This window comes from Mastacembelus armatus, chromosome 9 (assembly GCF_900324485.2).
Source record: "Mastacembelus armatus chromosome 9, fMasArm1.2, whole genome shotgun sequence".
NCBI classification, from domain to species: domain Eukaryota; kingdom Metazoa; phylum Chordata; class Actinopteri; order Synbranchiformes; family Mastacembelidae; genus Mastacembelus; species Mastacembelus armatus.
In genome coordinates, this window is record NC_046641.1 from 548,669 (window position 1) to 568,958 (window position 20,290).

The 20,290-nt window shown below is 41.8% G+C and overlaps 1 protein-coding gene across 3 annotated transcripts in view; it reads right to left on the reverse strand.

The window, feature by feature from the left end:
- Window positions 1-20,290, reverse strand: part of top3b (DNA topoisomerase III beta) — a 53,987-nt gene that overhangs the window by 2,926 nt on the left and 30,771 nt on the right. For 2 of the 3 annotated variants that reach the window (XM_026321617.1, XM_026321619.2), the window contains exons 9-16: window positions 20,000-20,154; window positions 19,718-19,823; window positions 19,432-19,626; window positions 17,597-17,770; window positions 17,243-17,371; window positions 16,652-16,801; window positions 16,181-16,281; window positions 291-492 (exon numbers count right to left, since the gene is read on the reverse strand). In XM_026321617.1, the coding sequence (XP_026177402.1) occupies window positions 291-492; window positions 16,181-16,281; window positions 16,652-16,801; window positions 17,243-17,371; window positions 17,597-17,770; window positions 19,432-19,626; window positions 19,718-19,823; window positions 20,000-20,154 (1,212 nt within the window). The remainder of the gene's footprint in view (window positions 1-290; window positions 493-16,180; window positions 16,282-16,651; window positions 16,802-17,242; window positions 17,372-17,596; window positions 17,771-19,431; window positions 19,627-19,717; window positions 19,824-19,999; window positions 20,155-20,290) is intronic. The other variant, XM_026321618.1, reaches the window with a different exon arrangement.

The following is a 20,290-nucleotide window of genomic DNA, read 5'->3' on the forward strand; positions in this document are numbered from 1 at the left end:
TGACAATCAATCTGACTTTGGTAATCAGTTTAGTTTTTCTCCAGCACCACCTGCAGGAAACTTTTTATTGTCATGTGCCAGCACTAACCACAGCACCACCATGCCATCCACTCTTAAAGTACAGATAACTTTGGCTTAGATCCTATTTGTTCCAGAACCTAGCTTACAACAACAGTAAACAAGCATATACAAATTAACAATCACTAACTAGTGTATGGGTAATTAATTAGGTAACTAGACTACAACAATCACAAAAAAGATTTTGAGTTAAAGTTCAGGCTTTGGCTTACCTTTTTTCATGTCCCTGAAAGGTGGGTTGCTAAAACAGTAAGGACACAGAGGGTAGCTCTTGCCCCGGGCTCCAGAGGTCCACAGCACAAGCTCAAAGTCGTCCAGCGGACAGCGGAGCTCCTTGTACAGCTTGATGGCACCATTCTGGGGAAGACTGTAGGTTTCGTCACAGTGCGAGCAGTGGAGCCTGCTCGGCTTGGCCTGCAGACAGTTGATGGGATCAGAAGTGAGAGGATAATTTACACTTACACACGCGCACATTTGGTTAGCAGATTGCCCTACAAAACTCACACTGAACTTCTCACTCAAAAACTACATCATTCTAACTACACTCTTATCCCAGAACAGAGCTTGTTTCTTTTAATCTTAGAAAAAAAAAATAATATAGCCAGTGTGCTATTTCCAACAGGATATGGAAGTACCTATCTGGCCACACTGCTACCACAACCCTCAAACCAATGGAATGGAATTCTACTCATTACCCAACACAGCAATCACATGCACCACTGGAGGTATACAAAAAGGACAGAGGTCATCATGTTTTCAAAGGCATGATGGGTCATGGGTGTTTACAGACAATACATGCAAAAAAATTTCCATTCATTCATTTTTTGACACAATAAAGGGTGCTACACTAAAAGTGAATGGGTCTGCATACTTTCCAAATCCACTGTATGTATGATAAAATGGAATATTATATTTGTAATACTAAAACAATGTACTCCACCACATAACTTCCTATAGTTTCATGTACTGGATTCCTAAAATAAACTTTCATGACTAGAAATGACTGGAAATGCTTGTAATGAAGCAAAACAAACTTCATCCTGAGTGCACATGGAGAAATGTGAAAACTTGAGGTCCTCATCTTACGTATCTGCCACAGGACTGACCACAGGTTACCTTGTAACACACTATACACATATTCAGATACAATGGCCATGACTGAAACATCAGCAGCTCCATGAGTCATTCATAAATTTGAAAGTGGTTCTGCCATTAAGTGAAAATGAATTTTGAAGGCCAGCACTCAACAGGCAAATGTAGTCCAGAAATGTTAATGGTGCCTCCAGTATTTAAAAGTAAAAACTTTAGTGTAAGTGCATGAAGGTGGACTAAAGAAGTACATGGTACAGTACATTGTGATAATGCATGTGAAAGATGTTAAACAAGGTTGCTAATCAATATCTTGGGCTAAGCCTATTGGGCTAAGCTTTTGAAGCAGAGTTTTATCCAAATATATACCAAATGCATGCAATGCATTGAAATAGTCTGAGTCGCATGAAGTAAGATAGCACCAGAGAACTGCTACTAGAATATGGGTTTAGTACTGGGTACTAAGAGAGAAGCAAATGTCTGGCCAGGGCCTGGTCTACCAACTGAATTGTCACCGTTATGTGAAGAAATGAGAAAAAAAATACAACAGAAGTTGTAAAAAACTGACCATATGGTTGGAGCTGGGATTTCCTGTAGAGTGCAGTCTGAGTAGTCGACAACTATCGCAATTTAAAGGAAAAGGGGAGTGAAGAGCAAAAAGTCTTTGTCCAAAAGAGATGGAAAGAAACACAAAGTGTTCCAAGCTGACTTGAAAGAGTATTGCATGTGGAAAGAATGTAGTGAGGAACAGTAAGATGATTACAAGACAGCAGTTAAGTTAAAGTATGAAAGACAGTGTTATGTAAAAAAAAGAAGGAAATGGAAGTGATACATTTGACACGTCTATTGAACAAAGACTGCTGCTGTTCCCTCGGTTCTATTCTTCCCCTACCCAGAAAAAACTATTTTCATCCTGGCAAAACCTGTTGACTGGAGTTGGAAAGACCTGAGCCACAGTTGCAGAGCTTGCTGTTCCTCGAGGACTTTCAACCAACAACATCAGATCCTAGGACAGAATACAGCTGGAAGGGTGAATGTACATCATACACAATTTACATCAGTTACACAAGTTTGTCAAATAATTCAACCACAAGGGGGCACAATCCAGTGTCTTCATGTGCCGCTCCCAAGTCCAGGTAAATGCAGAGGGTTGTGTCGGGAAGGGCATCCGATGTAAAATTTAAGCCAGATCAAACATGCGAATCACAAATATGACTTCCATACCGGATCGGTCGCGGCTCGGGTTAACCATGACCACCACTGGTGCTGTTGACCTACAGGGTGCCAGTGAATATTGGACTATTGTTGGTCAAAGAAGGAGAGGAGGAAGGTGTGTTTGTAGGCAAAGAGAGAAGAGGAAGGGCAGGAGTGTAGGACTTAGAGTAGAGACTTTGAATGTAGGGACTTTGTCAGAGAAAACTAGAGAGTTGGATGAAATGATGGAGAGAAGAAAGGTGGATATCTTGTGTGTTCAGGACACCAGGTGGAAAGGTAGCAAGGCTTATAGATTAGGAGCAGGGTTCAAGCTGTTTTATCATGGTGTGGATGAAGTAGGAGTTATCCTGAAAGAGGATTTTGCTAGGAATGTTCTGGAGGTGAAGAGAGTGTCAGATAGGGTGATGAGTCTGAAGCTGGAAGTTGAAGGTGTGATGTTGAATGTTGTCAGTGGTTATGCCCCACAGGTAGGATGTGAGTTAGAAGAGAAGGAGAAATTCTGGAGGGAGATGGATGAGGTGATTCAGGGTATCCCTAGTGGTGAGAGAGTGGTGATTGGGGCAGACTTCAACGGACATGTTGGTGAGGGAAACACAGGTGATGAGGAAGTGATGGGTAAGTTTGGTATGCAGGACAGGAATGCAGAAGGACAGATGGTGGTAGACTTCGCAAAAAGAATGGAAATGGCTGTAGTGAACACATTTTTCCAAAAAAGGGAGGAGCATAGGGTGACATATAAGAGTGGAGGCAGGAGCACACAAGTTGATTACATCTTGTGCAGACGTTTCAACCTGAAAGAGATCAGTGACTGCAAAGTAGTGGCTGGGGAGAGTGTAGCCAGACAGCATAGGATGATGGTGTGTAGGATGACTCTGGTGGTGAGGAAGATGAAGAGGACAAGGGCAGAGCAGAGGACCAAGTGGTGGAAGTTGAAAAAGGAAGAGTGTTGTGTGGCTTTCAGGGAGGAGCTGAAACAGGCTCTGGGAGGTCAGGAGGTTCTTCCAGATGACTGGACAGCTACAGCTAAAGTGATCAGGAAGACAGGTAGGAGGGTATTCGGTGTGTCATCTGGAAAGAGGAAAGCAGATAAAGGAGACTTGGTGGTGGAAGTTCAGGAGTGTGTTAAGAGGAAAGGGTTAGCTACGAAGAAGTGGGACATAATGAAGTTATGGGAAAGAGTAATGGAGGCTAGGCTGAGGTCAGAAGTGAGCATTTGTGAGTAGCAGTATGGTTTCATGCCAAGAAAGAGAACCACAGATGCAATATTTGCTTTGAGAATGCTGATGGAGAAGTACAGAGAAGGCCAGAAGGCATTGTGTCTTTGTAGATTTGGAAAAAAAGTATGACAGGGTGCTGAGAGAGGAGCTGTGGTTTTGTATGAGGAAGTCTGGAGTGGCAGAGAAGTATGTTCGAGTGGTGCAGGACATGTATGAGAGCTGTAAGACAGTGGAGAGGTGTGGTGTAAGGGTGACAGAGGAGTTCAAGGTAGAGGTGGCACTGCACCAAGGATCGGCTTTAAGACCCTTTTTGTTTGCTGTTTGCAGATGACATTGTCATCTGTAGTGAGAGGAGGGAGGAGGTGGAGGAAGATCTAGAGAGGTGGAGGTTTGCTCTGGAAAGGAGAGGAATGAAGGTTAGCCCCAGTAAAACAGAGTACATGTGTGTAAATGAGAGGGACTCAAGTAGAACGGTGAGGTTACAGGGAGTAGAGGTGAAGAAGGTGGAGGATTTTAAGTACCTAGGGTCAACAGTCCAGAGCAACAGAGTGTGTGGAAAAGAAGTGAAGAGACATGTGCAAGCAGGTTGGAACGGGTGGAGGAAAGTGTCAGGTGTGATGTGTGACAAAAGAGTGTCAGCAAGAATGAAAGGAAAGGTGTACAAGACAGTGGTGAGACCAGCAATGTTGTCTGGTTTAGAGACAGTGGCACTGAGAAAAAGACAGGAGGCAGAGCTGGAGGTAGCAGAACTGAAGATGTTGAGATTCTCTCTGGGAGTGACGAGGATGGATAGGATTAGGAATGAGTACATCAGAGGGAGAGCTGATGTTAGATGTTTTGGAGAAAAAGCCAGGGAAGCCAGATTGAGATGGTTTGGACATGTTCAGAGGAGGGACAGTGAATACATTGGTAAAAGGATTACCAATTGAGGTTAGAGCTGCCAGGAGGGAGGCGTAGAGGAAGACCAAACAGGAGGTTCTTGGATGTAGTGAAGGAGGACATGAGGATAGTGGGGGTGGGTGTGGAGGATAGGGTTAAATGGAGGCAGATGATTCGCTGTGACAACCCCTGAAGGGAGCAGCCGAAAGGAAAAGAAGAAGATACAAGTTTGTCAAATAGCTGAGCTCATTAATAGCCAGAACGCCGCTAATGCGGAAACTAGTTTACCACCATAGCTTGAGAAAATTCCAAAATCTCTCTGGGCAGCCCACAAATATGATGTAGGACTTGTAAAAATGCAGAGCCTCTGATAGTGCAACCAAAATCACAATACAGGTCATGTAAAAATGCCCTTTAAAACAGGAAGCCATCAATAGTTTGCACCCATTGCCTATGTTCAATTCTTTATTAAAAGCTGGCTTAATAATTCCATGTGAGAATTCTCCATTGTACACTCCCATTTTTCCAGTTAAAAAGATAAGAGACCAAAGTGAACCAACTGAATGGCGCTTTGTGCTAGATTTACAGGCGGTGAATGCAGCCATTCCCCCCCGAGCGCCAGAAGTAAGTAATCCTCAAACCATCTTGTCTCTGGTACCACCAAATTCGACTCATTTTTCAGTAGTAGATTTCGCCAATGCTTTCTTTTCTGTCCCTGCCAGTACTGGTTCATTTGAAGGAAAGATTTACACCTGGACCAGATGTCCCCAAGTGAAAGTCAGAGTTACTTTCATCACTCTCAGTAGAACCCTTCAAGGCCTTTATTTATCTGCCAGCTCAGCATTGCTACAGTACGTAGATGATTTGTAGTCCATCTGAAGAAGCATGCAAAATAGATACAGTGCACCTGCTAAAACATCTTGCAGAAAATGGCATAAAGTTAGTCTTTCCAAACTGCAGTTTGTACAACAAAAGGTGACAATATCTGGGTCACATCATCACCCCAGAAGGAAAGACACTGTCACAAAAAATAATTGCTGCAATTCAAAATGTTCCTAAGCCAATTACAAAAAAACAAATGATGAGTTTTCTTGGCATGACATCATTTTGCAGGCAGTGGATTCTGAATTACTCACTGTGTGAAGCTCCCCTGTCTGCTATGGTGCATGGTAAACAACTCTCTGCGCATGACAAAATCATGTGGACTCCTGAAGAAAAAAAAAAAGCCTTTCTTGATCAAAAGGCAGCACTCACTGTAGCTCCCACACTGGGTCTGCCTTATCCTAACCATAGGATTATGGTTATGCCAACCTCACTGCGGCAAACTACGACCTGTTGCTTATTGTTCGTCAAAGCTGGATCCAGTAGCAACAGGCCTTCCTCTCTGTCTGAGAGCAGTCACTGCAGCAGAGAAAGTCGTTCTAGCATCAAATGATTTTGTTGGCTAATCTGATCTAACATTGATGGTTCTGCATGCTGTTGCACACATATTGCACACACAGAAAACTGCACACTTGTCAATACAGTGCTGGTTACGATAGCACACTATTTTGCTTCACTGTTAAAAGGTTTAACGTGCTAAACCCTGCAACTCTTGTTCCCACAGAAAATGATGGAGAGGCTCATAACTGCACTGAGGTGTTGGAAACCATCTGTACTCCCAGACCTGATCTTGCAGACACACCAATCTTGAATGCAGAGATGGAGTTATTGGTTGATGGCTCTGCTTCCCGTGATGTCAAAACAAGCAAAAATCAAGTAGGGTTTGCAGTTGTCACAAAACAGTGTGTGATTTCTAGTGGCAAGTTACCTTCTCATCTGTCTGCACAGGCTGCCGAACTGAATTGCTCTTACCGAAGCCTGTAAATTGGCCAAAGACAAAACATTTACACTGACTCCTGCTATGCTTTTGGAACACCCATTGCACATCATGCTCTTGTTTCAGCTCTGTTAGATGTCATCCTGTTGCCTAAACAAATCTCAATTATGAAATGTGAAGCTCACACTAATACAAAAGATCCCATTTCTACAGGAAACTCTACAGACGCAGCTGCAAAAGCGGCAGCAACGACGGGTCAGATGTTTCACCTCACTCAACTTCTCTTTCACAGGAACTCAACCTACAGGCTGACTTCTTGTTATGACCCTAGGGGTCATTATGTGTATGGTTGTGTTGTTGGCCCTCCCCCTCCTCGTGTGTGTGTGTGACGGATGCTGAAGTGGGCGTGGACGTAGGAAGCCGTGGATTGGACTTCCGGGATTGGTCCAACACTTCCAGGAAGGACCATAAGAAGCCCACGGACTGTTGTTCGAGAGAGCTATTCTCCCACCTTTGCCATTCCCAGCTATTTTGATAAAGACTTTGTTTGCGTAAATTAGTTAGTTAGAGATTAGATTTTTGTTTCGATTGTGCAGGTTTTGTATTGATAGTATTTTCATTGTTTAGATTAGAGATACTTAGATATTTAGGCCACGTTTGTGTTTTGTTTTCTCCTGTTTGTTTTAGGAGTTTCCAGGCTAGCGACCTGTGATTTTGTGTTGTTTCTTTTGATTGATACCGTAGGGCTAAATCTAGCATTTTTGTTTGAGTAGGGCTATCTTTAGCGTTTGTGTTTGTTTTCCATTGTTCGTATAGAATCGTAGGGCTCATGGAGCGTTTTGTTTGTTTTGTACATTCTGTATTGTATTCTGTATTTTGACAGAATAAATATTTCGTTAAGTATAATTAGTATCGTTCGTGTTTGTTGAGAGTGGAAGAGGTTTGGAGGAAAACTCAACAATCATGTTACGCTCCGGTTAACCCCTAGGCTGGGGCGTAACATAGATTTGGCCCCCCCTAAAGTCAAACATTTTCCCAAGAAAATGTTTGTCTCTCTTTCTTTTTTTTTTTCTTTCTATTTTTAACACCGGGATAGTGCATCAGCCATAACATTTTCTAATCCTTTTTTATAGTGGATCTCAATATTAAAGTCCTGTAACAATAAGGACCAGCGCATAAGACGATTATTACTATTTTGCATCCGAGTCAGGAATACGAGAGGGTTGTGATCAGAGAAGACGAGGGTCTGCTGTGCATTTGAACTAACGTACACTTCAAAGTGTTGTAACGCTAACAACAAGGCTAATGCCTCCTTCTCAATGGTGCTATAATGCAGCTGATGTTTCTTGAATTTCTTCGAGAAATAACAAATTGGATGGTCTATGCCCACATCATCCTCCTGTAGGAGTACAGCACCTGCTCCGAGAGCACTAGCGTCCATCTCCAACTTAAATGGACAGGTGAAGTTTGGGGCAGCTAGTACAGGAGCACTACAAAGTAGAGCCTTGGTGGCCTCAAAAGCAGACTGACATTTCTCTGACCACTGGAACGGAGTTTTCGGACTTACTAAGCTTGTGAGAGGAGCTACTACTTCAGAAAAGTTTCTACAAAATGCACGATAATATCCGGCCATTCCTAAGAATCGGCGGAGCTCACGGCGCGTCAGAGGGGCTGGAAAATCAAGTATTGCCTGTACTTTGGTAGCAATGGGGAAAACATGGCCTTGGCCAACCTGTTTACCTAGGTAGGACACTATACCTTTTCCGAACTCACACTTGGCTAAATTAAGCGTAAGGGAAGCTTGTTTCAACCTTTCAAAAATTTTTGTCAGCGTGTCTAAATGTGCGGTCCAGGTGTCGGAGTAGGCTACGATATCATCTAAGTAGACTTCACAATTGTCCACACCTGACAGTACTATGTTCATCAGCCGCTGAAAAGAGGCTGGTGCATTTCTTAATCCAAATGGCATGACTGTGTATTGCAGAAAGTGGTCCGGAGTCACAAATGCAGAAATTTCTGAAGCACGAGGTGTCAGAGGAACTTGCCAATAACCAGGTCCAATTTTGTGACATATTTCGCGGCACCCACACGGTCGATACAGTCATCCATACGTGGCAACGGGAACGAGTAACGGCGTTTACCTTTCGGTAGTCGTTACAAAATCGAAACGTCTGATCAGGTTTAGGAACCAGAAGAGATGGCGAACTCCAAGGGCTAATACTTGGGACAGCGAAACCATGGTCTAGAAGATAGTTTACTTCTTGACGCATTATTGCACGCTTTTCTGGGTGAGTACGGTAAGCATGTTGCTTAATGGGCTTATGAGTTTCAACATCAATATCGTGACTTAACACGTTAGTTTGGGTGGGAATGTCATTAAAAAGTGCTAGGTTATTGTTAATGAGCTTATGAATGTCAGCTCGGGCGGGTTCTGGCAAATACGCTAAGTGACTGTCTAACTGGTTCAAAATTTCCGAGTTCTGAAAACGTACACGGGACAGAATCATGTTTCTCGCTTAACCCGTCATCACTGGGTTTGTATGATGGGCGGGTGACAGACACGGGGGTAACAGGAACTGGTTTAGGAGAAGAAAGTGTTTCCTTTCGACCAACATACTGTTTCAGCATGTTGACGTGACGAGAGGTTTTCTTTCGGTCTGGAGTCTGAATTACGCAGTCAGTTTCGCTAAGCTTTCGGTCAACTACGTAAGGGCCAGAAAATTTTGTTTGTAGGCCGGAACCAACAACGGGCAACAGAACCAACACGTGGTCACCTGGCTGAAAAGTCCGTGTAACCGACTTTTTGTCATAACGGTCCTTCATTTTGGACTATACCTTGACTAAGGACTCACGCGCTACATCACAAGCATGATGTAGTCTTTCTTTAAATGAACTAACATAGTCCAAAATATTTTTTTCAGGGCTTGGCTTCTCTGAAAGCCATGTTTCATGCAGCAAACGTAACGGTCCGCGCACAGTGTGGCCAAAAACTAGGTCAGCCGGACTAAACCCTAACGACTCTTGGCAAGTTTCCCTCACGGCGAACAACAACAATGGTAAGCCTTCGTCCCACTCTCGACTTGACTCGGAGCAAAACTTTCGTAACATACATTTCAATGTTTGATGAAACCTTTCCAGTGCACCCTGACTCTCGGGGTGATATGCACTAGACGTGCGGTGTGTGACTTTGAGCTCTGCCATGACCTGAGCGAAAACTTTTGACATGAAATTGGAACCTTGATCACTCTGAATATGTTTAGGCAAACCAAAGGGAGAGAAATTTTACTAGTGCCTTGACTATGGCACGAGCTTTTAATGTTCGGAGTGGTACTGCCTCGGGGTATCGAGTGGCAGCACACATTATCGTAAGGATGTATTGATTTCCGGATTTGGTTTTTGGCAACGGACCAACACAGTCAATAATAACGTGTTCAAATGGTTCCCCAATTATAGGAATTGGTTTTAATGGGGCAACAGGAATTACCTGGTTGGGCTTACCGGACACATGTATGACAGGAATGACAGAATTTTACCACATCGGACTTGAGTCCTGGCCAGAAGAAGTAACGAAGAATACGATCATATGTTTTTCGTATTCCCAAATGTCCTGCCATACTGTGATCATAGGCTAGGGTCAGAATTTGGAAACGAAAGGGTTGGGGTATTACTACCTGACAAACAGAGTCATGTACATCACCAGAGCTCGGAGTCCAACGTCGCATCAACACACCATCATTCACAAAGTAAGACACATCTCTTTTACAGTTTTCACTTTTCACAAGAGACATACAGCAAGACAAAATAACATCAGCTTGTTGTGCCTTAATTAGCTGTTCTCTGTCCACCGACAGAGACAGTGTTTTGTCATCAGGTTGTAGTTCAACACACACAGAGTCCTCTTTTTCACATTTTGTAGGTAGACTTGGCGGATCAGAAGTGCTCACGAAAGTATCACTGAGATCCACCAAGTTTCCAAACTTTCGTGCCTGAGCACGGGTTACAGCACACATGGGAAATACTACAGGTGAGTTTAACACAGAGTCATCTGACACACATGCGGAAGCGATTGGACTTTCAATCACTTCCGGCGACGGGAACACTTGTCCGCCGGCTAAATCATTCCCAAGGATAAGATCTATCCCTTCTATTGGCAATTTGTTTCGAATGGCAACCTTACATTTGCCGGACATAAATCGGGATGACAATTGAACAAAGTGTAATGGGGCACGTACCACATTCATTTCAACTCCCCACATTAAAATGTCGGACCCGCAGTAAGACTGGGCCGAGAAATGTAGTACGTCATTGCGTAGCAAAGACTGCTTTGCACCAGTATCTCTTAGGATAGTAATTGGTACTTGAGTTGACTCATTTTCTAAGGAAACAAACCCTTTTGTAACAAATGGCTTAAATGCCTTGTCCACTTTGTTACTTCCAACCATGCCCACAAGTGGCAGGGTAGGTGGTTTGTATAAGAGCCACTGGAGATGATGATTTAGCAGTTTTAACGGTTTTATTCGCTCCTTTTTCTTCAGAACGGGACACACAGCAATGAGGTGACCCTGCTCATGGCAGTAGAAGCACTCGCGTTTTTCAGCGGTGACTGGGAATGTATGACAGAAAACTTTTGGAGAGGGATTTTTCCTCTCAACTGAGCTCAGATCATGTCGGACTGGTGGAGAAAAAAACGCTCTTATGTGTTAAAGCAAATTCGTCAGCCATGACAGCAGCATTATCCAGAGATGTGACTTTTTGTTCGTTCAAATAAAGCACAATTTTCTCTGGTAGCCGGTTCTGAAATTCTTCCATTAATATAAGCTCACATAAATTTTCTAAGGTTTTAATCTTACTAGCCTGACACCATTTATCAAATAGAACACCCTTCTCTCGTGCAAACTCTACATATGTCTGTGTGGCAGTTTTTTCACAGTTCCTAAATTTTTGCCTGTAAGCTTCTGGCACTAACTATGCCAGTTAGTGCCAGAGTCCTCCACAGTCCTCCAGAGGACTGTGGTTTTTGCTTTATCATAGTCTAAGCTATCGTCTAGCATCTAGCGATGCACATACCTCTTGGGCTTTTCCAACAAATTTGCATTGTAGTAACAGAGACCATACATTCCGTGGCCAATTTAAGGTGGCAGCTATTCGCTCAAATGCACTGAAATACGAGTCTACTTCAGACTCTCTAAAAGGTGGTACCAAAGCAATGTGCCTACTTACATCAAAGCCTTCGTGGGGTCGTGAAACAGGTGATTGAAAGGAGGGACTGGCAGTGATAGCAGCTCCCTGCTCCAACTCCAGAACCCTTACCTTCAGGTGCATGGCTTTCACCTCCAACCTTTTGTTCTGCAGTTCCACCTCCCGAATTCGCAGAGTGAGTTCCAACTCCTCTGTTGTACGTCCAGTTTGGACTGGGAGGTCCTTAGATGGGGTAGGAATACCAGCCAAGTCACCCGGCCTGACTCCATCTGTGGGAGTTGGCCCCGCAAATGACCCTCTTTCCATCAGCTTTGACACGAGGAGTTGTTTTATCTCCTCTTTTTTTGCATTTATCGGCACATGCACATCAAAAAAGTTGGCGATTAGCACCAAATCAGCCTTGCGGCACCTATCCACCTTATCCAAAGTTGGACTCAAAGTAAAGTCCTCCAATTTAAATTCCATGGCCACCACCACAAAAGAAAAAACTGTGAAACAGTCAAATAGAATTCACACTTACCTATCAGGCTAGAAAAAAGACTACAAAAAAACGGACAACGGAACGCAAAACGCGACAGACGAGCCCCCAAATCTATGATTTGGGAACGGCACGCAAAACGCGACGGATGAGCCCCCAAATCTATGATTTGGGAACGGCACGCAAAACGCGACGGACGAGCCCCCAAATCTATGTTATGGGGATGGCACACAAAACGCGACGGACGAGCCCCCAAATCTATGTTACGCCCCAGCCTAGGGGTTAACCGGAGCGTAACACGATTGTTGAGTTTTCCTCCAAACCTCTTCCACTCTCAACAAACACGAACGATACTAATTATACTTAACGAAATATTTATTCTGTCAAAATACAGAATACAATACAGAATGTACAAAACAAACAAAACGCTCCATGAGCCCTACGATTCTATACGAACAATGGAAAACAAACACAAACGCTAAAGATAGCCCTTCTCAAACAAAAACGCTAGATTTAGCTCTACGGTATCAATCAAAAGAAACAACACAAAATCACAGGTCGCTAGCCTGGAAACTCCTAAAACAAACAGGAGAAAACAAAACACAAACGTGGCCTAAATATCTAAGTATCTCTAATCTAAACAATGAAAATACTATCAATACAAAACCTGCACAATCGAAACAAAAATCTAATCTCTAACTAATTAATTTACGCAAACAAAGTCTTTATCAAAATAGCTGGGAATGGCAAAGGTGGGAGAATAGCTCTCTCGAACAACAGTCCGTGGGCTTCTTATGGTCCTTCCTGGAAGTGTTGGACCAATCCCGGAAGTCCAATCCACGGCTTCCTACGTCCGCGCCCACTTCAGCATCCGTCACACACACACACGAGGAGGGGGAGGGCCAACAACACAACCATACACATAATGACCCCTAGGGTCATAACACTTGTCAACCATGCACTCACTAGGAAGCATATCTTAAAAAAAAGTGGAGAAAATCTGTACAACATTACAAAAGGGAATGTGGCTTGGCCCAGACAACAAAATTGTTTACCTAAAGCTTATTTCCATGTCTATGCAAAGCTTGCTCATGGTAAAGCTCATGCATCCAAAGGAGGGATGTGCACATATGTTAATACCCACTGGTACACCAGGGGTTTTTCAACATATGCAGAACATGAATAATCTGTGCAGTAGGTAATGCCTCTGGTGCCATTGCAAAGCATGTTGAGCAAGTGGGTAGAGATTTTTCCTTCTTCCAAACAGGATGCAACCACAGTGTCAAAAGCCCTGATCAGAGACGACATTGTACAATGGGGTATTCCAAAGAAGATCAGCAGTGACAATGGTCCTGGGTTTGTGTTGAAAGATTTGTCTGACTACTTTGAGTTTGATTCCAAATACCAATGCTTTTATCATCCACAGAATGCAGGTGCAATAGAACGACAGAATTGCATACTCAAGAATAAATTAACAAAATGCTGTGAAGAAACAGGTTTAACATGGCTCCAAGCACTACCACTAGTGCTATTCTACATGCGCACAAGAACAAAAAATGTGCATGGGCTAAGTCCTTTTGAAATCATTTTTGGGAAACCTCCTAGTGTAGGACTTAGTCCAATCAAAAGGCTCTAATGAGTGGAAGTCATGAAGATGCGATGTGCAAAGCTTTCAGCCTCTCTTTCAGCCCTTCATCCACAGGCGAAAATAGCTCTCTCTAGCCCTGCAGATACCACACTTCATGATCTCAAACCAGGTGACTACATGCTCATTAAGGACCACCGGAGGAAACACTGGAAGCAGAGACGATTTACCAGACCACATCAGTTGCTATTGACTTTAAATACAGCAGTAAAAGTGGAGGGACGTGCTTCGTGGGTCCATGCCAGCCAATAAATATCAAGAAAGGTGAATACAGGAAGGTAACAAAGGTGATATCTCATGCCCAGCGATGAAGAATCATGCACAAGTGCATCCCCCTAGCAAAAAGGAATGGAACCTGAAGATCAGATTATGCAAATTTATTCTCTTCACTGCGATTATAACAATCACGTGGATGAGTTATGAGTTATGGCAAGATCAGCTGATCACTCTGCAGTTCACCACCCATACCAGACTGACAAAGAGTATGACTGGACTTGCACATTTGCTTTACCTATTATTCCTACAAATGGCCTCCATTGTGGATGATGGAAAACCTGTAGATGGAGCATATCAACTACACTGATACAAATATGTCAATTGATGTTGACATATTTCTCCTAGAACAGAGGTCACTAACAGGCAGACCACATTCCGGGTCTGCAGACTGACATACGGTGGTGTGAAAGTGTTGGCCCCCTTCCTGATTTCTTATTTTTTTGCATGTTTGTCAGACTTTAATGTTTCAGATCATCAAACAAATTTAAATATTAGTCAAAGATAACAAGTAAACACATCATGCAGTTTTTAAATGAAGGTTTTTTATTATTAAGGGAAAAGAAAATCCAAAACTACATCACAAACAGATGGCCGGACATTCTCCTTCAGGATTTTTTGGTAGACAGCAGAATTCATGGTTCCATTTATCACAGCAAGTCTTCCAGTTCCTGAAGCAGCAAACAGCCCCAGACCATCAGACTACCACCACCATATTTTACTGTTGGTATGATATTCTTTTTCTGAAATGCGGTGTTACTTTTATGCCAGACATAACGGGACACACACATTCCAAAAAGGTCAACTTTTGTCTCGTCAGTTCACAGAGTATTTTCCCAAAAGTCTTGGGGATCATCAAGATGTTTTCTGGCAAAACTAAGACGAGCCTTTATGTTCTTTTTGCTCAGCAGCAGTTTTCGTCTTGGAACTCTGCCATGCAGACCATTTTTGCCCAGTCTCTTTCTTATGGTGGAGTCATGAACAGTGACCTTAACTGAGGCAAGTGAGGCCTGCAGTTCTTTGGATGTTGTGGGGTCTTTTGTGACCTCTTGGATGAGTCGTCGCTGTGCTCTTGGGGTAATTTTGGTCGGCTGGCCACTCCTGGGAAGGTTCTCCACTGTTCCATGTTTTCTCCATTTGTAGATAATGGCTCTCACTGTGGTTCGCTGCAGTCACAAAGCTTTAGAAATGGCTTTATAACCTTTTCCAGACTAATAGATCTCAATTACTTTCTTTCTCATTTGTTTTTGAATTTCTTTGGATCTCGGCATGATGTCTAGCTTTTGAGGATCTTTGGTCTACTTCACTTTGTCAGGCAGGTCCTATTTTATAAGTGATTTCTTGATTGCGAACAGGTGTGGTAGTAATCAGGCCTGGGTGTGGCTAGAGGAATTGAACTCGTGATAAACCAGTTAAGCTATGTTTTAACGGGGGGGGCAAAAACTTTTTCACACAGGGCAATGTAGTTTTGGATTTTGTTTTAATAAAAACAAAATAAAAAAACATAAAAACCATTTAAAAACTGCATGATGTATTTACTTGTGTTATCTTTGACTAATATTTAAATTTGTTTGATGATCTGAAATAAAGTGTGACAAACATGCAAAAAAATAAGAAATCAGGAAGGGGGCCAACCACTGGCTACACCAAATATCTACACCACTGTAGATATTTGAATCTTATATCTGAGTTCCTTTCCTACCTTGTGCTTTCTAATTTGGGACATTTTCACTGCAAAACTACAATTACAAAATTACCAGTTTCTCTCTCAAAACCAGGATAGTTCCTTTAACTGGAATACTCACATTCAAATACACTCATTCTCTCAACAAGCAGCCTGTGGCATCGTAAGTGTTAAAGCAGACAGGCCTGTACCACTGCCACTTAACTATGGCCATCGGCAATACGTGGGTCACTAGTGTTATATTACACAGTCAATCTGTTTGAGAACTATTTCACATCTATACTGGTAAAAAAGTATTAAGGACAAAAAGAAAAATCTGTATTCAAGTTGATTATGAAAAGATTATTTACCAAGACTTACAGAAAAAATGCAGTATGTGGTACCCTACTGTTTTGTCTTGTGATGTTAACTGTAATAGTGTGGACTAGTGATAAACTGATAATGACCCGAACAACCCATCTTCAAACAATCATGTTCATATCAACATTGCTGTTCTTTCACACTGACCCTTTTAAAATGTTTGGACACTCTTGTCTTATTGACAATTAAATCTTCAATATGCATTTCTTCAAAATCTAACAGTAGTTTTGATGATTCTTCTGACCTGGATGTACTTCATGAAGCGGTGGCACTTGCCACAGCGGGACATGGGCTTCCCAGTAGAAGCAATGGGTGAAAAGGAGACCTCCATCAACTCATCCATGCCTGTAAAATACAACCGAATACAACAGACAGATACTGTGCACTGGAGTGCAGTAGACACCAGAATATCCTGAAATATCTAACTACTAGATACAACAAACGTAAGTTTTGATTAACATCCCTGCATGTGTGTTAGGCCCCACCATGCTTTATATTTATCACAGTAACAGTCTTTACATTCACAATATGATACAGGGCTGTAGTGAGCTACATGCATATTTTTCATAGAACTCTATATAATAGCAATGAACCCATGCAATCAAAATGCTTTTGTTTTTTTTCCACATAGAGCACTGATCACAGTAACTTGTGTAATCCCTTTATAAGAGGTTACTTTCATGTTTGCAACATAACCTCAGTGGAGTGAACTTACTGGTAATGGAATCAACAAAGTAGTGAAACTTTCTCTTGAAAATATCCAGTGCATGCTGCAGGACCTGGTGGTAGTTAGCCTTTCCCAGTGCAATGAGGTTCAGCTGCTTCTCAACTGCACTGCGTATGGTGGGCAGCACTAGCTCTGCATCTAAATAATACACACACATTCATACAGCAGTTCGTATGATTACATAAACTGACATAATGCAGTCCCTAGCCCCTTATTACCATCAGAATTAAATGTCTAACTCTAATCCTAACTTAAACCTAATTTGAACCTAAATACTAAAACCAAGTCTTAACTCTCAAGCAGCCCTTTAATATTATGAGGACCAACTAAAATGTCCTCCTAAAAATGTCAGTTAAACTGTTTTCCACACCATGTAATATACACAAATATATTGTGTATTTTAATAGCATATGCTCCTGTGAACTAAACCATTCACATGTCCCTATTGACCTGAATCCATTGAAAAAGTTTCCAACTATGTTTCTTTCTGTGTTCTAAAAAACCCACAATCACAGCACAGCTACAAATGTCAGAGAATGTGTAATAAAAAAATAAAAATAAAAAAACAAGGCAAATTACCAATCTTGTGGTAGCCATGTACCAGCACAATACCCAGGTTGGTTGGCTTCAACTTGCGCCCATTCTCTACTGTCACATAATTCCTTTGGCAGATGTTGTTGATGTGGACTGGAATGCTGGCATCAGTACCTAGAGGTAGTACATCTGTAAAATTGTTCTGTTCATGTTGGTCCTCTTAAAAACACAAAAATTAGTGTTGATGACCACTCAGGACTGCCTCTGTGATTATCAATATGTCATAGCATTTTTGTGTGTATTTCTGCATGTTAAGTCTGCCTGCTTCCTCTCTTAAAAATGCTTTCAGTGTGAAGATATAAACAGCAAATATGTCCAAGAGGCAGTGTTATTGTCTACCAATGCCATGTTTCTCCATGAGGGTGATGAGTTCGGCCTCGGTCAGGTAGTCTGGAGGGCTAGTCTGTTTTTCCAGCAGCTTGATCTCATCTACTGTGAAACTGTCTCCACGCTCACAATCTGGCCTGGTCTCTTCTGGAGGGATGCCCTGCCAAGGCATCACCGTTGTGTAACCTGGGAATAAAATACACACTTAGCATTGATGGGGTTGCACCAGTTATTTGTATACTGTTTTTCTGACATACAAGTAGTGAGTTATTAAATCAGTTCGCATAAATAAAACTTTCCGTCAGGAAAGACATTATAAATGTGTAAATGATTCCCTTTAGCACTGTTCAACTGGTAATGTAAATTAAAGTATCACAAGCTGTTTCAGGGAGGGAAAGTGACATGATGAACTTAACTAAAAATCATGGACAGTACAATGATCTCTCAATTTTTCATATCTTTTGCAAGATATGGCACTATTTCATGCTTTTCATCTGCTGAAAGATCTTTCTTTTTCCCATATTGCATTAAACCTGTGATTTGATTAATAATGTGGAATAACCTCCTTCAGTAGTTCTGCTTTAATTTGGCTCACCTGGTAAACTAATTATCAAACCTGTCTGAGATTGTAGTTGAGGAGAGTGTAGAATGAAAGCAGACAATAGATTTTGCCAACCTGTATGTCACTATTCAGCCAATTCTGATTTTTGTATAACAAATTCTGTTTTAGTGAAAAACAGGCTGATACACACAAAACCATGATCAGTGTTAATATGACTCATTACAAATATTACGAGACAAGTTCAGTGTTCCTCCGCATAAACAACCTCAATGAATTTCTTAGACGAATTTTAATGGTCTCAAAAGATAAGATAATATAAATTCTATAAATGCCTGTAGAGGACTGTAATGTGAGGAGTTGTGACTCAGAGTTAGCCTAAATGGTAGTCTTTTCAGACAATATTTATGATAACAGAAGAAGGGATCTACATGTCCTGTGCAGTCAGTAACATGCAAAATAGAATGAGCAAATATACCTTGATACACTGTCAAGAGAAGTATAAGAAAGCTAAGAAAGGTTGTTCTTTACCTCATTGAGGATTCTGTGCTGTGTCTTTGGAGTCATCGTGTCTGGGTGCCCACTCCTATGTAGAGTAGCCACAGTACCAGACTGTCTCTATTTATAGACTGCTTATCTAACTGCTGACCGTAGGATGCCTAAACACTTTGAGATGACTTTTTGTCCCTTTCCAGCCTTATGCAGATCAACTACTGTTGATTGTCTGTCTTCTGAGATCTCCTTTTTGTGAGGCATGGTTCACATCAGTGGATGCTTCTTATGAACAGCAAACTTAAAATGTTTGAGTGTTATCAATCACAGTACCTCCAAACCACACCTCCAAACTCTTCTCACTCTAACTGGACTCCAGGTGTTCAATCTACCGACTCTATTTAGCTTTTATTGAAGTAATTTGTTCCTTTTCCTCCACCACTGTGAATGTTTAATGGGTGTGTTCAATAAAGACATGAGAAATTAGAATTGTTTGTGTGTTAACAGCTTAAGCACATTGTTTGTGTCTATTGTGAATTAGATGATCAGATCACATTTTATGACAAATTCATGCAGAAAATCAGTTATTTATAAAGGGTTTACATTCTCTTGCCACTGTATATATGTGTAATACACATGATAAAACGTATTTAAGTTCTCAATTTCTTTATAATACACCAAACAGGTTACTTTTATCCTGAGTGCTTCACAATTTTTTAAGGGATTGGTAATTCAACATTTTTCAAACAACTGCAAGATTTTTGCTGCTATTTGAAGCTACAAATATAAAAAATACCTATTGCAGCATGGTACACAAGAAGCAAACTGATATCACCAGGTGTACCTGGTGATAGAAGGGTTTTGCCACTGCATGAAAAGGCTTCTGTGCCAATTATGAACTCTATGGTGGTGAGTAGGTACTTGCAGTCCTGACTGACAGTAGCAATAAAATGCCGTGTGATGTACTCATATAGCTGCCAGCCATCACTGCCTGTGGAATAGCAGAAGAAGAAAAACTTGGGTTAGAAGATAAACATGAATGCTTACTGATTATCCAGTATTTTATCAGCTGTTTGACTCACCCAATTCCCCTTCGGAGGCAGCACGCATGGGAGTGATAGGTGGATGGTCTCCAGCATCAGTTCCTTTCCTGGGTCGGTTTAAACCAGTTGAAAGTAGAGCCTTCACCTGATGGAGGGGTAAATTCTTTTTCAAAAAACACAATGCTTGAATCCACATTCGAGCATTATATTCTAACAGCCTGTGAGCACGAACACAGTGAATCAGTTTCTGCATGCATCTACGGCTGGGATGAATATACAGGGCATGAATTTTTTTATCCTTGGCCTGACAATGGCCCTCACCTCTTCTGCCCAGATGGTATTGTTGGTCTGCTGCTTTAGTGTTCCTTTCAAGTCAAAGTTCTCTGGGTAGTGCGTTGTCTCAGTACGTGGGTAACTGATGTATCCCTGTGTGTATAGACGCTCTGCAATCTGCATGGCATGCTGGGGACCCATGCCTGAGACATTAAAAAAATATAATTCTTTCTTAAACTTGGAGTTTTAGTTAAGAATAAGAAAGAAACCTACTGTTGATTAAACTTTGAAATTTCATTTAAACTATTCAAAAAAAATCCCATTTTGTTTGAACCTTTG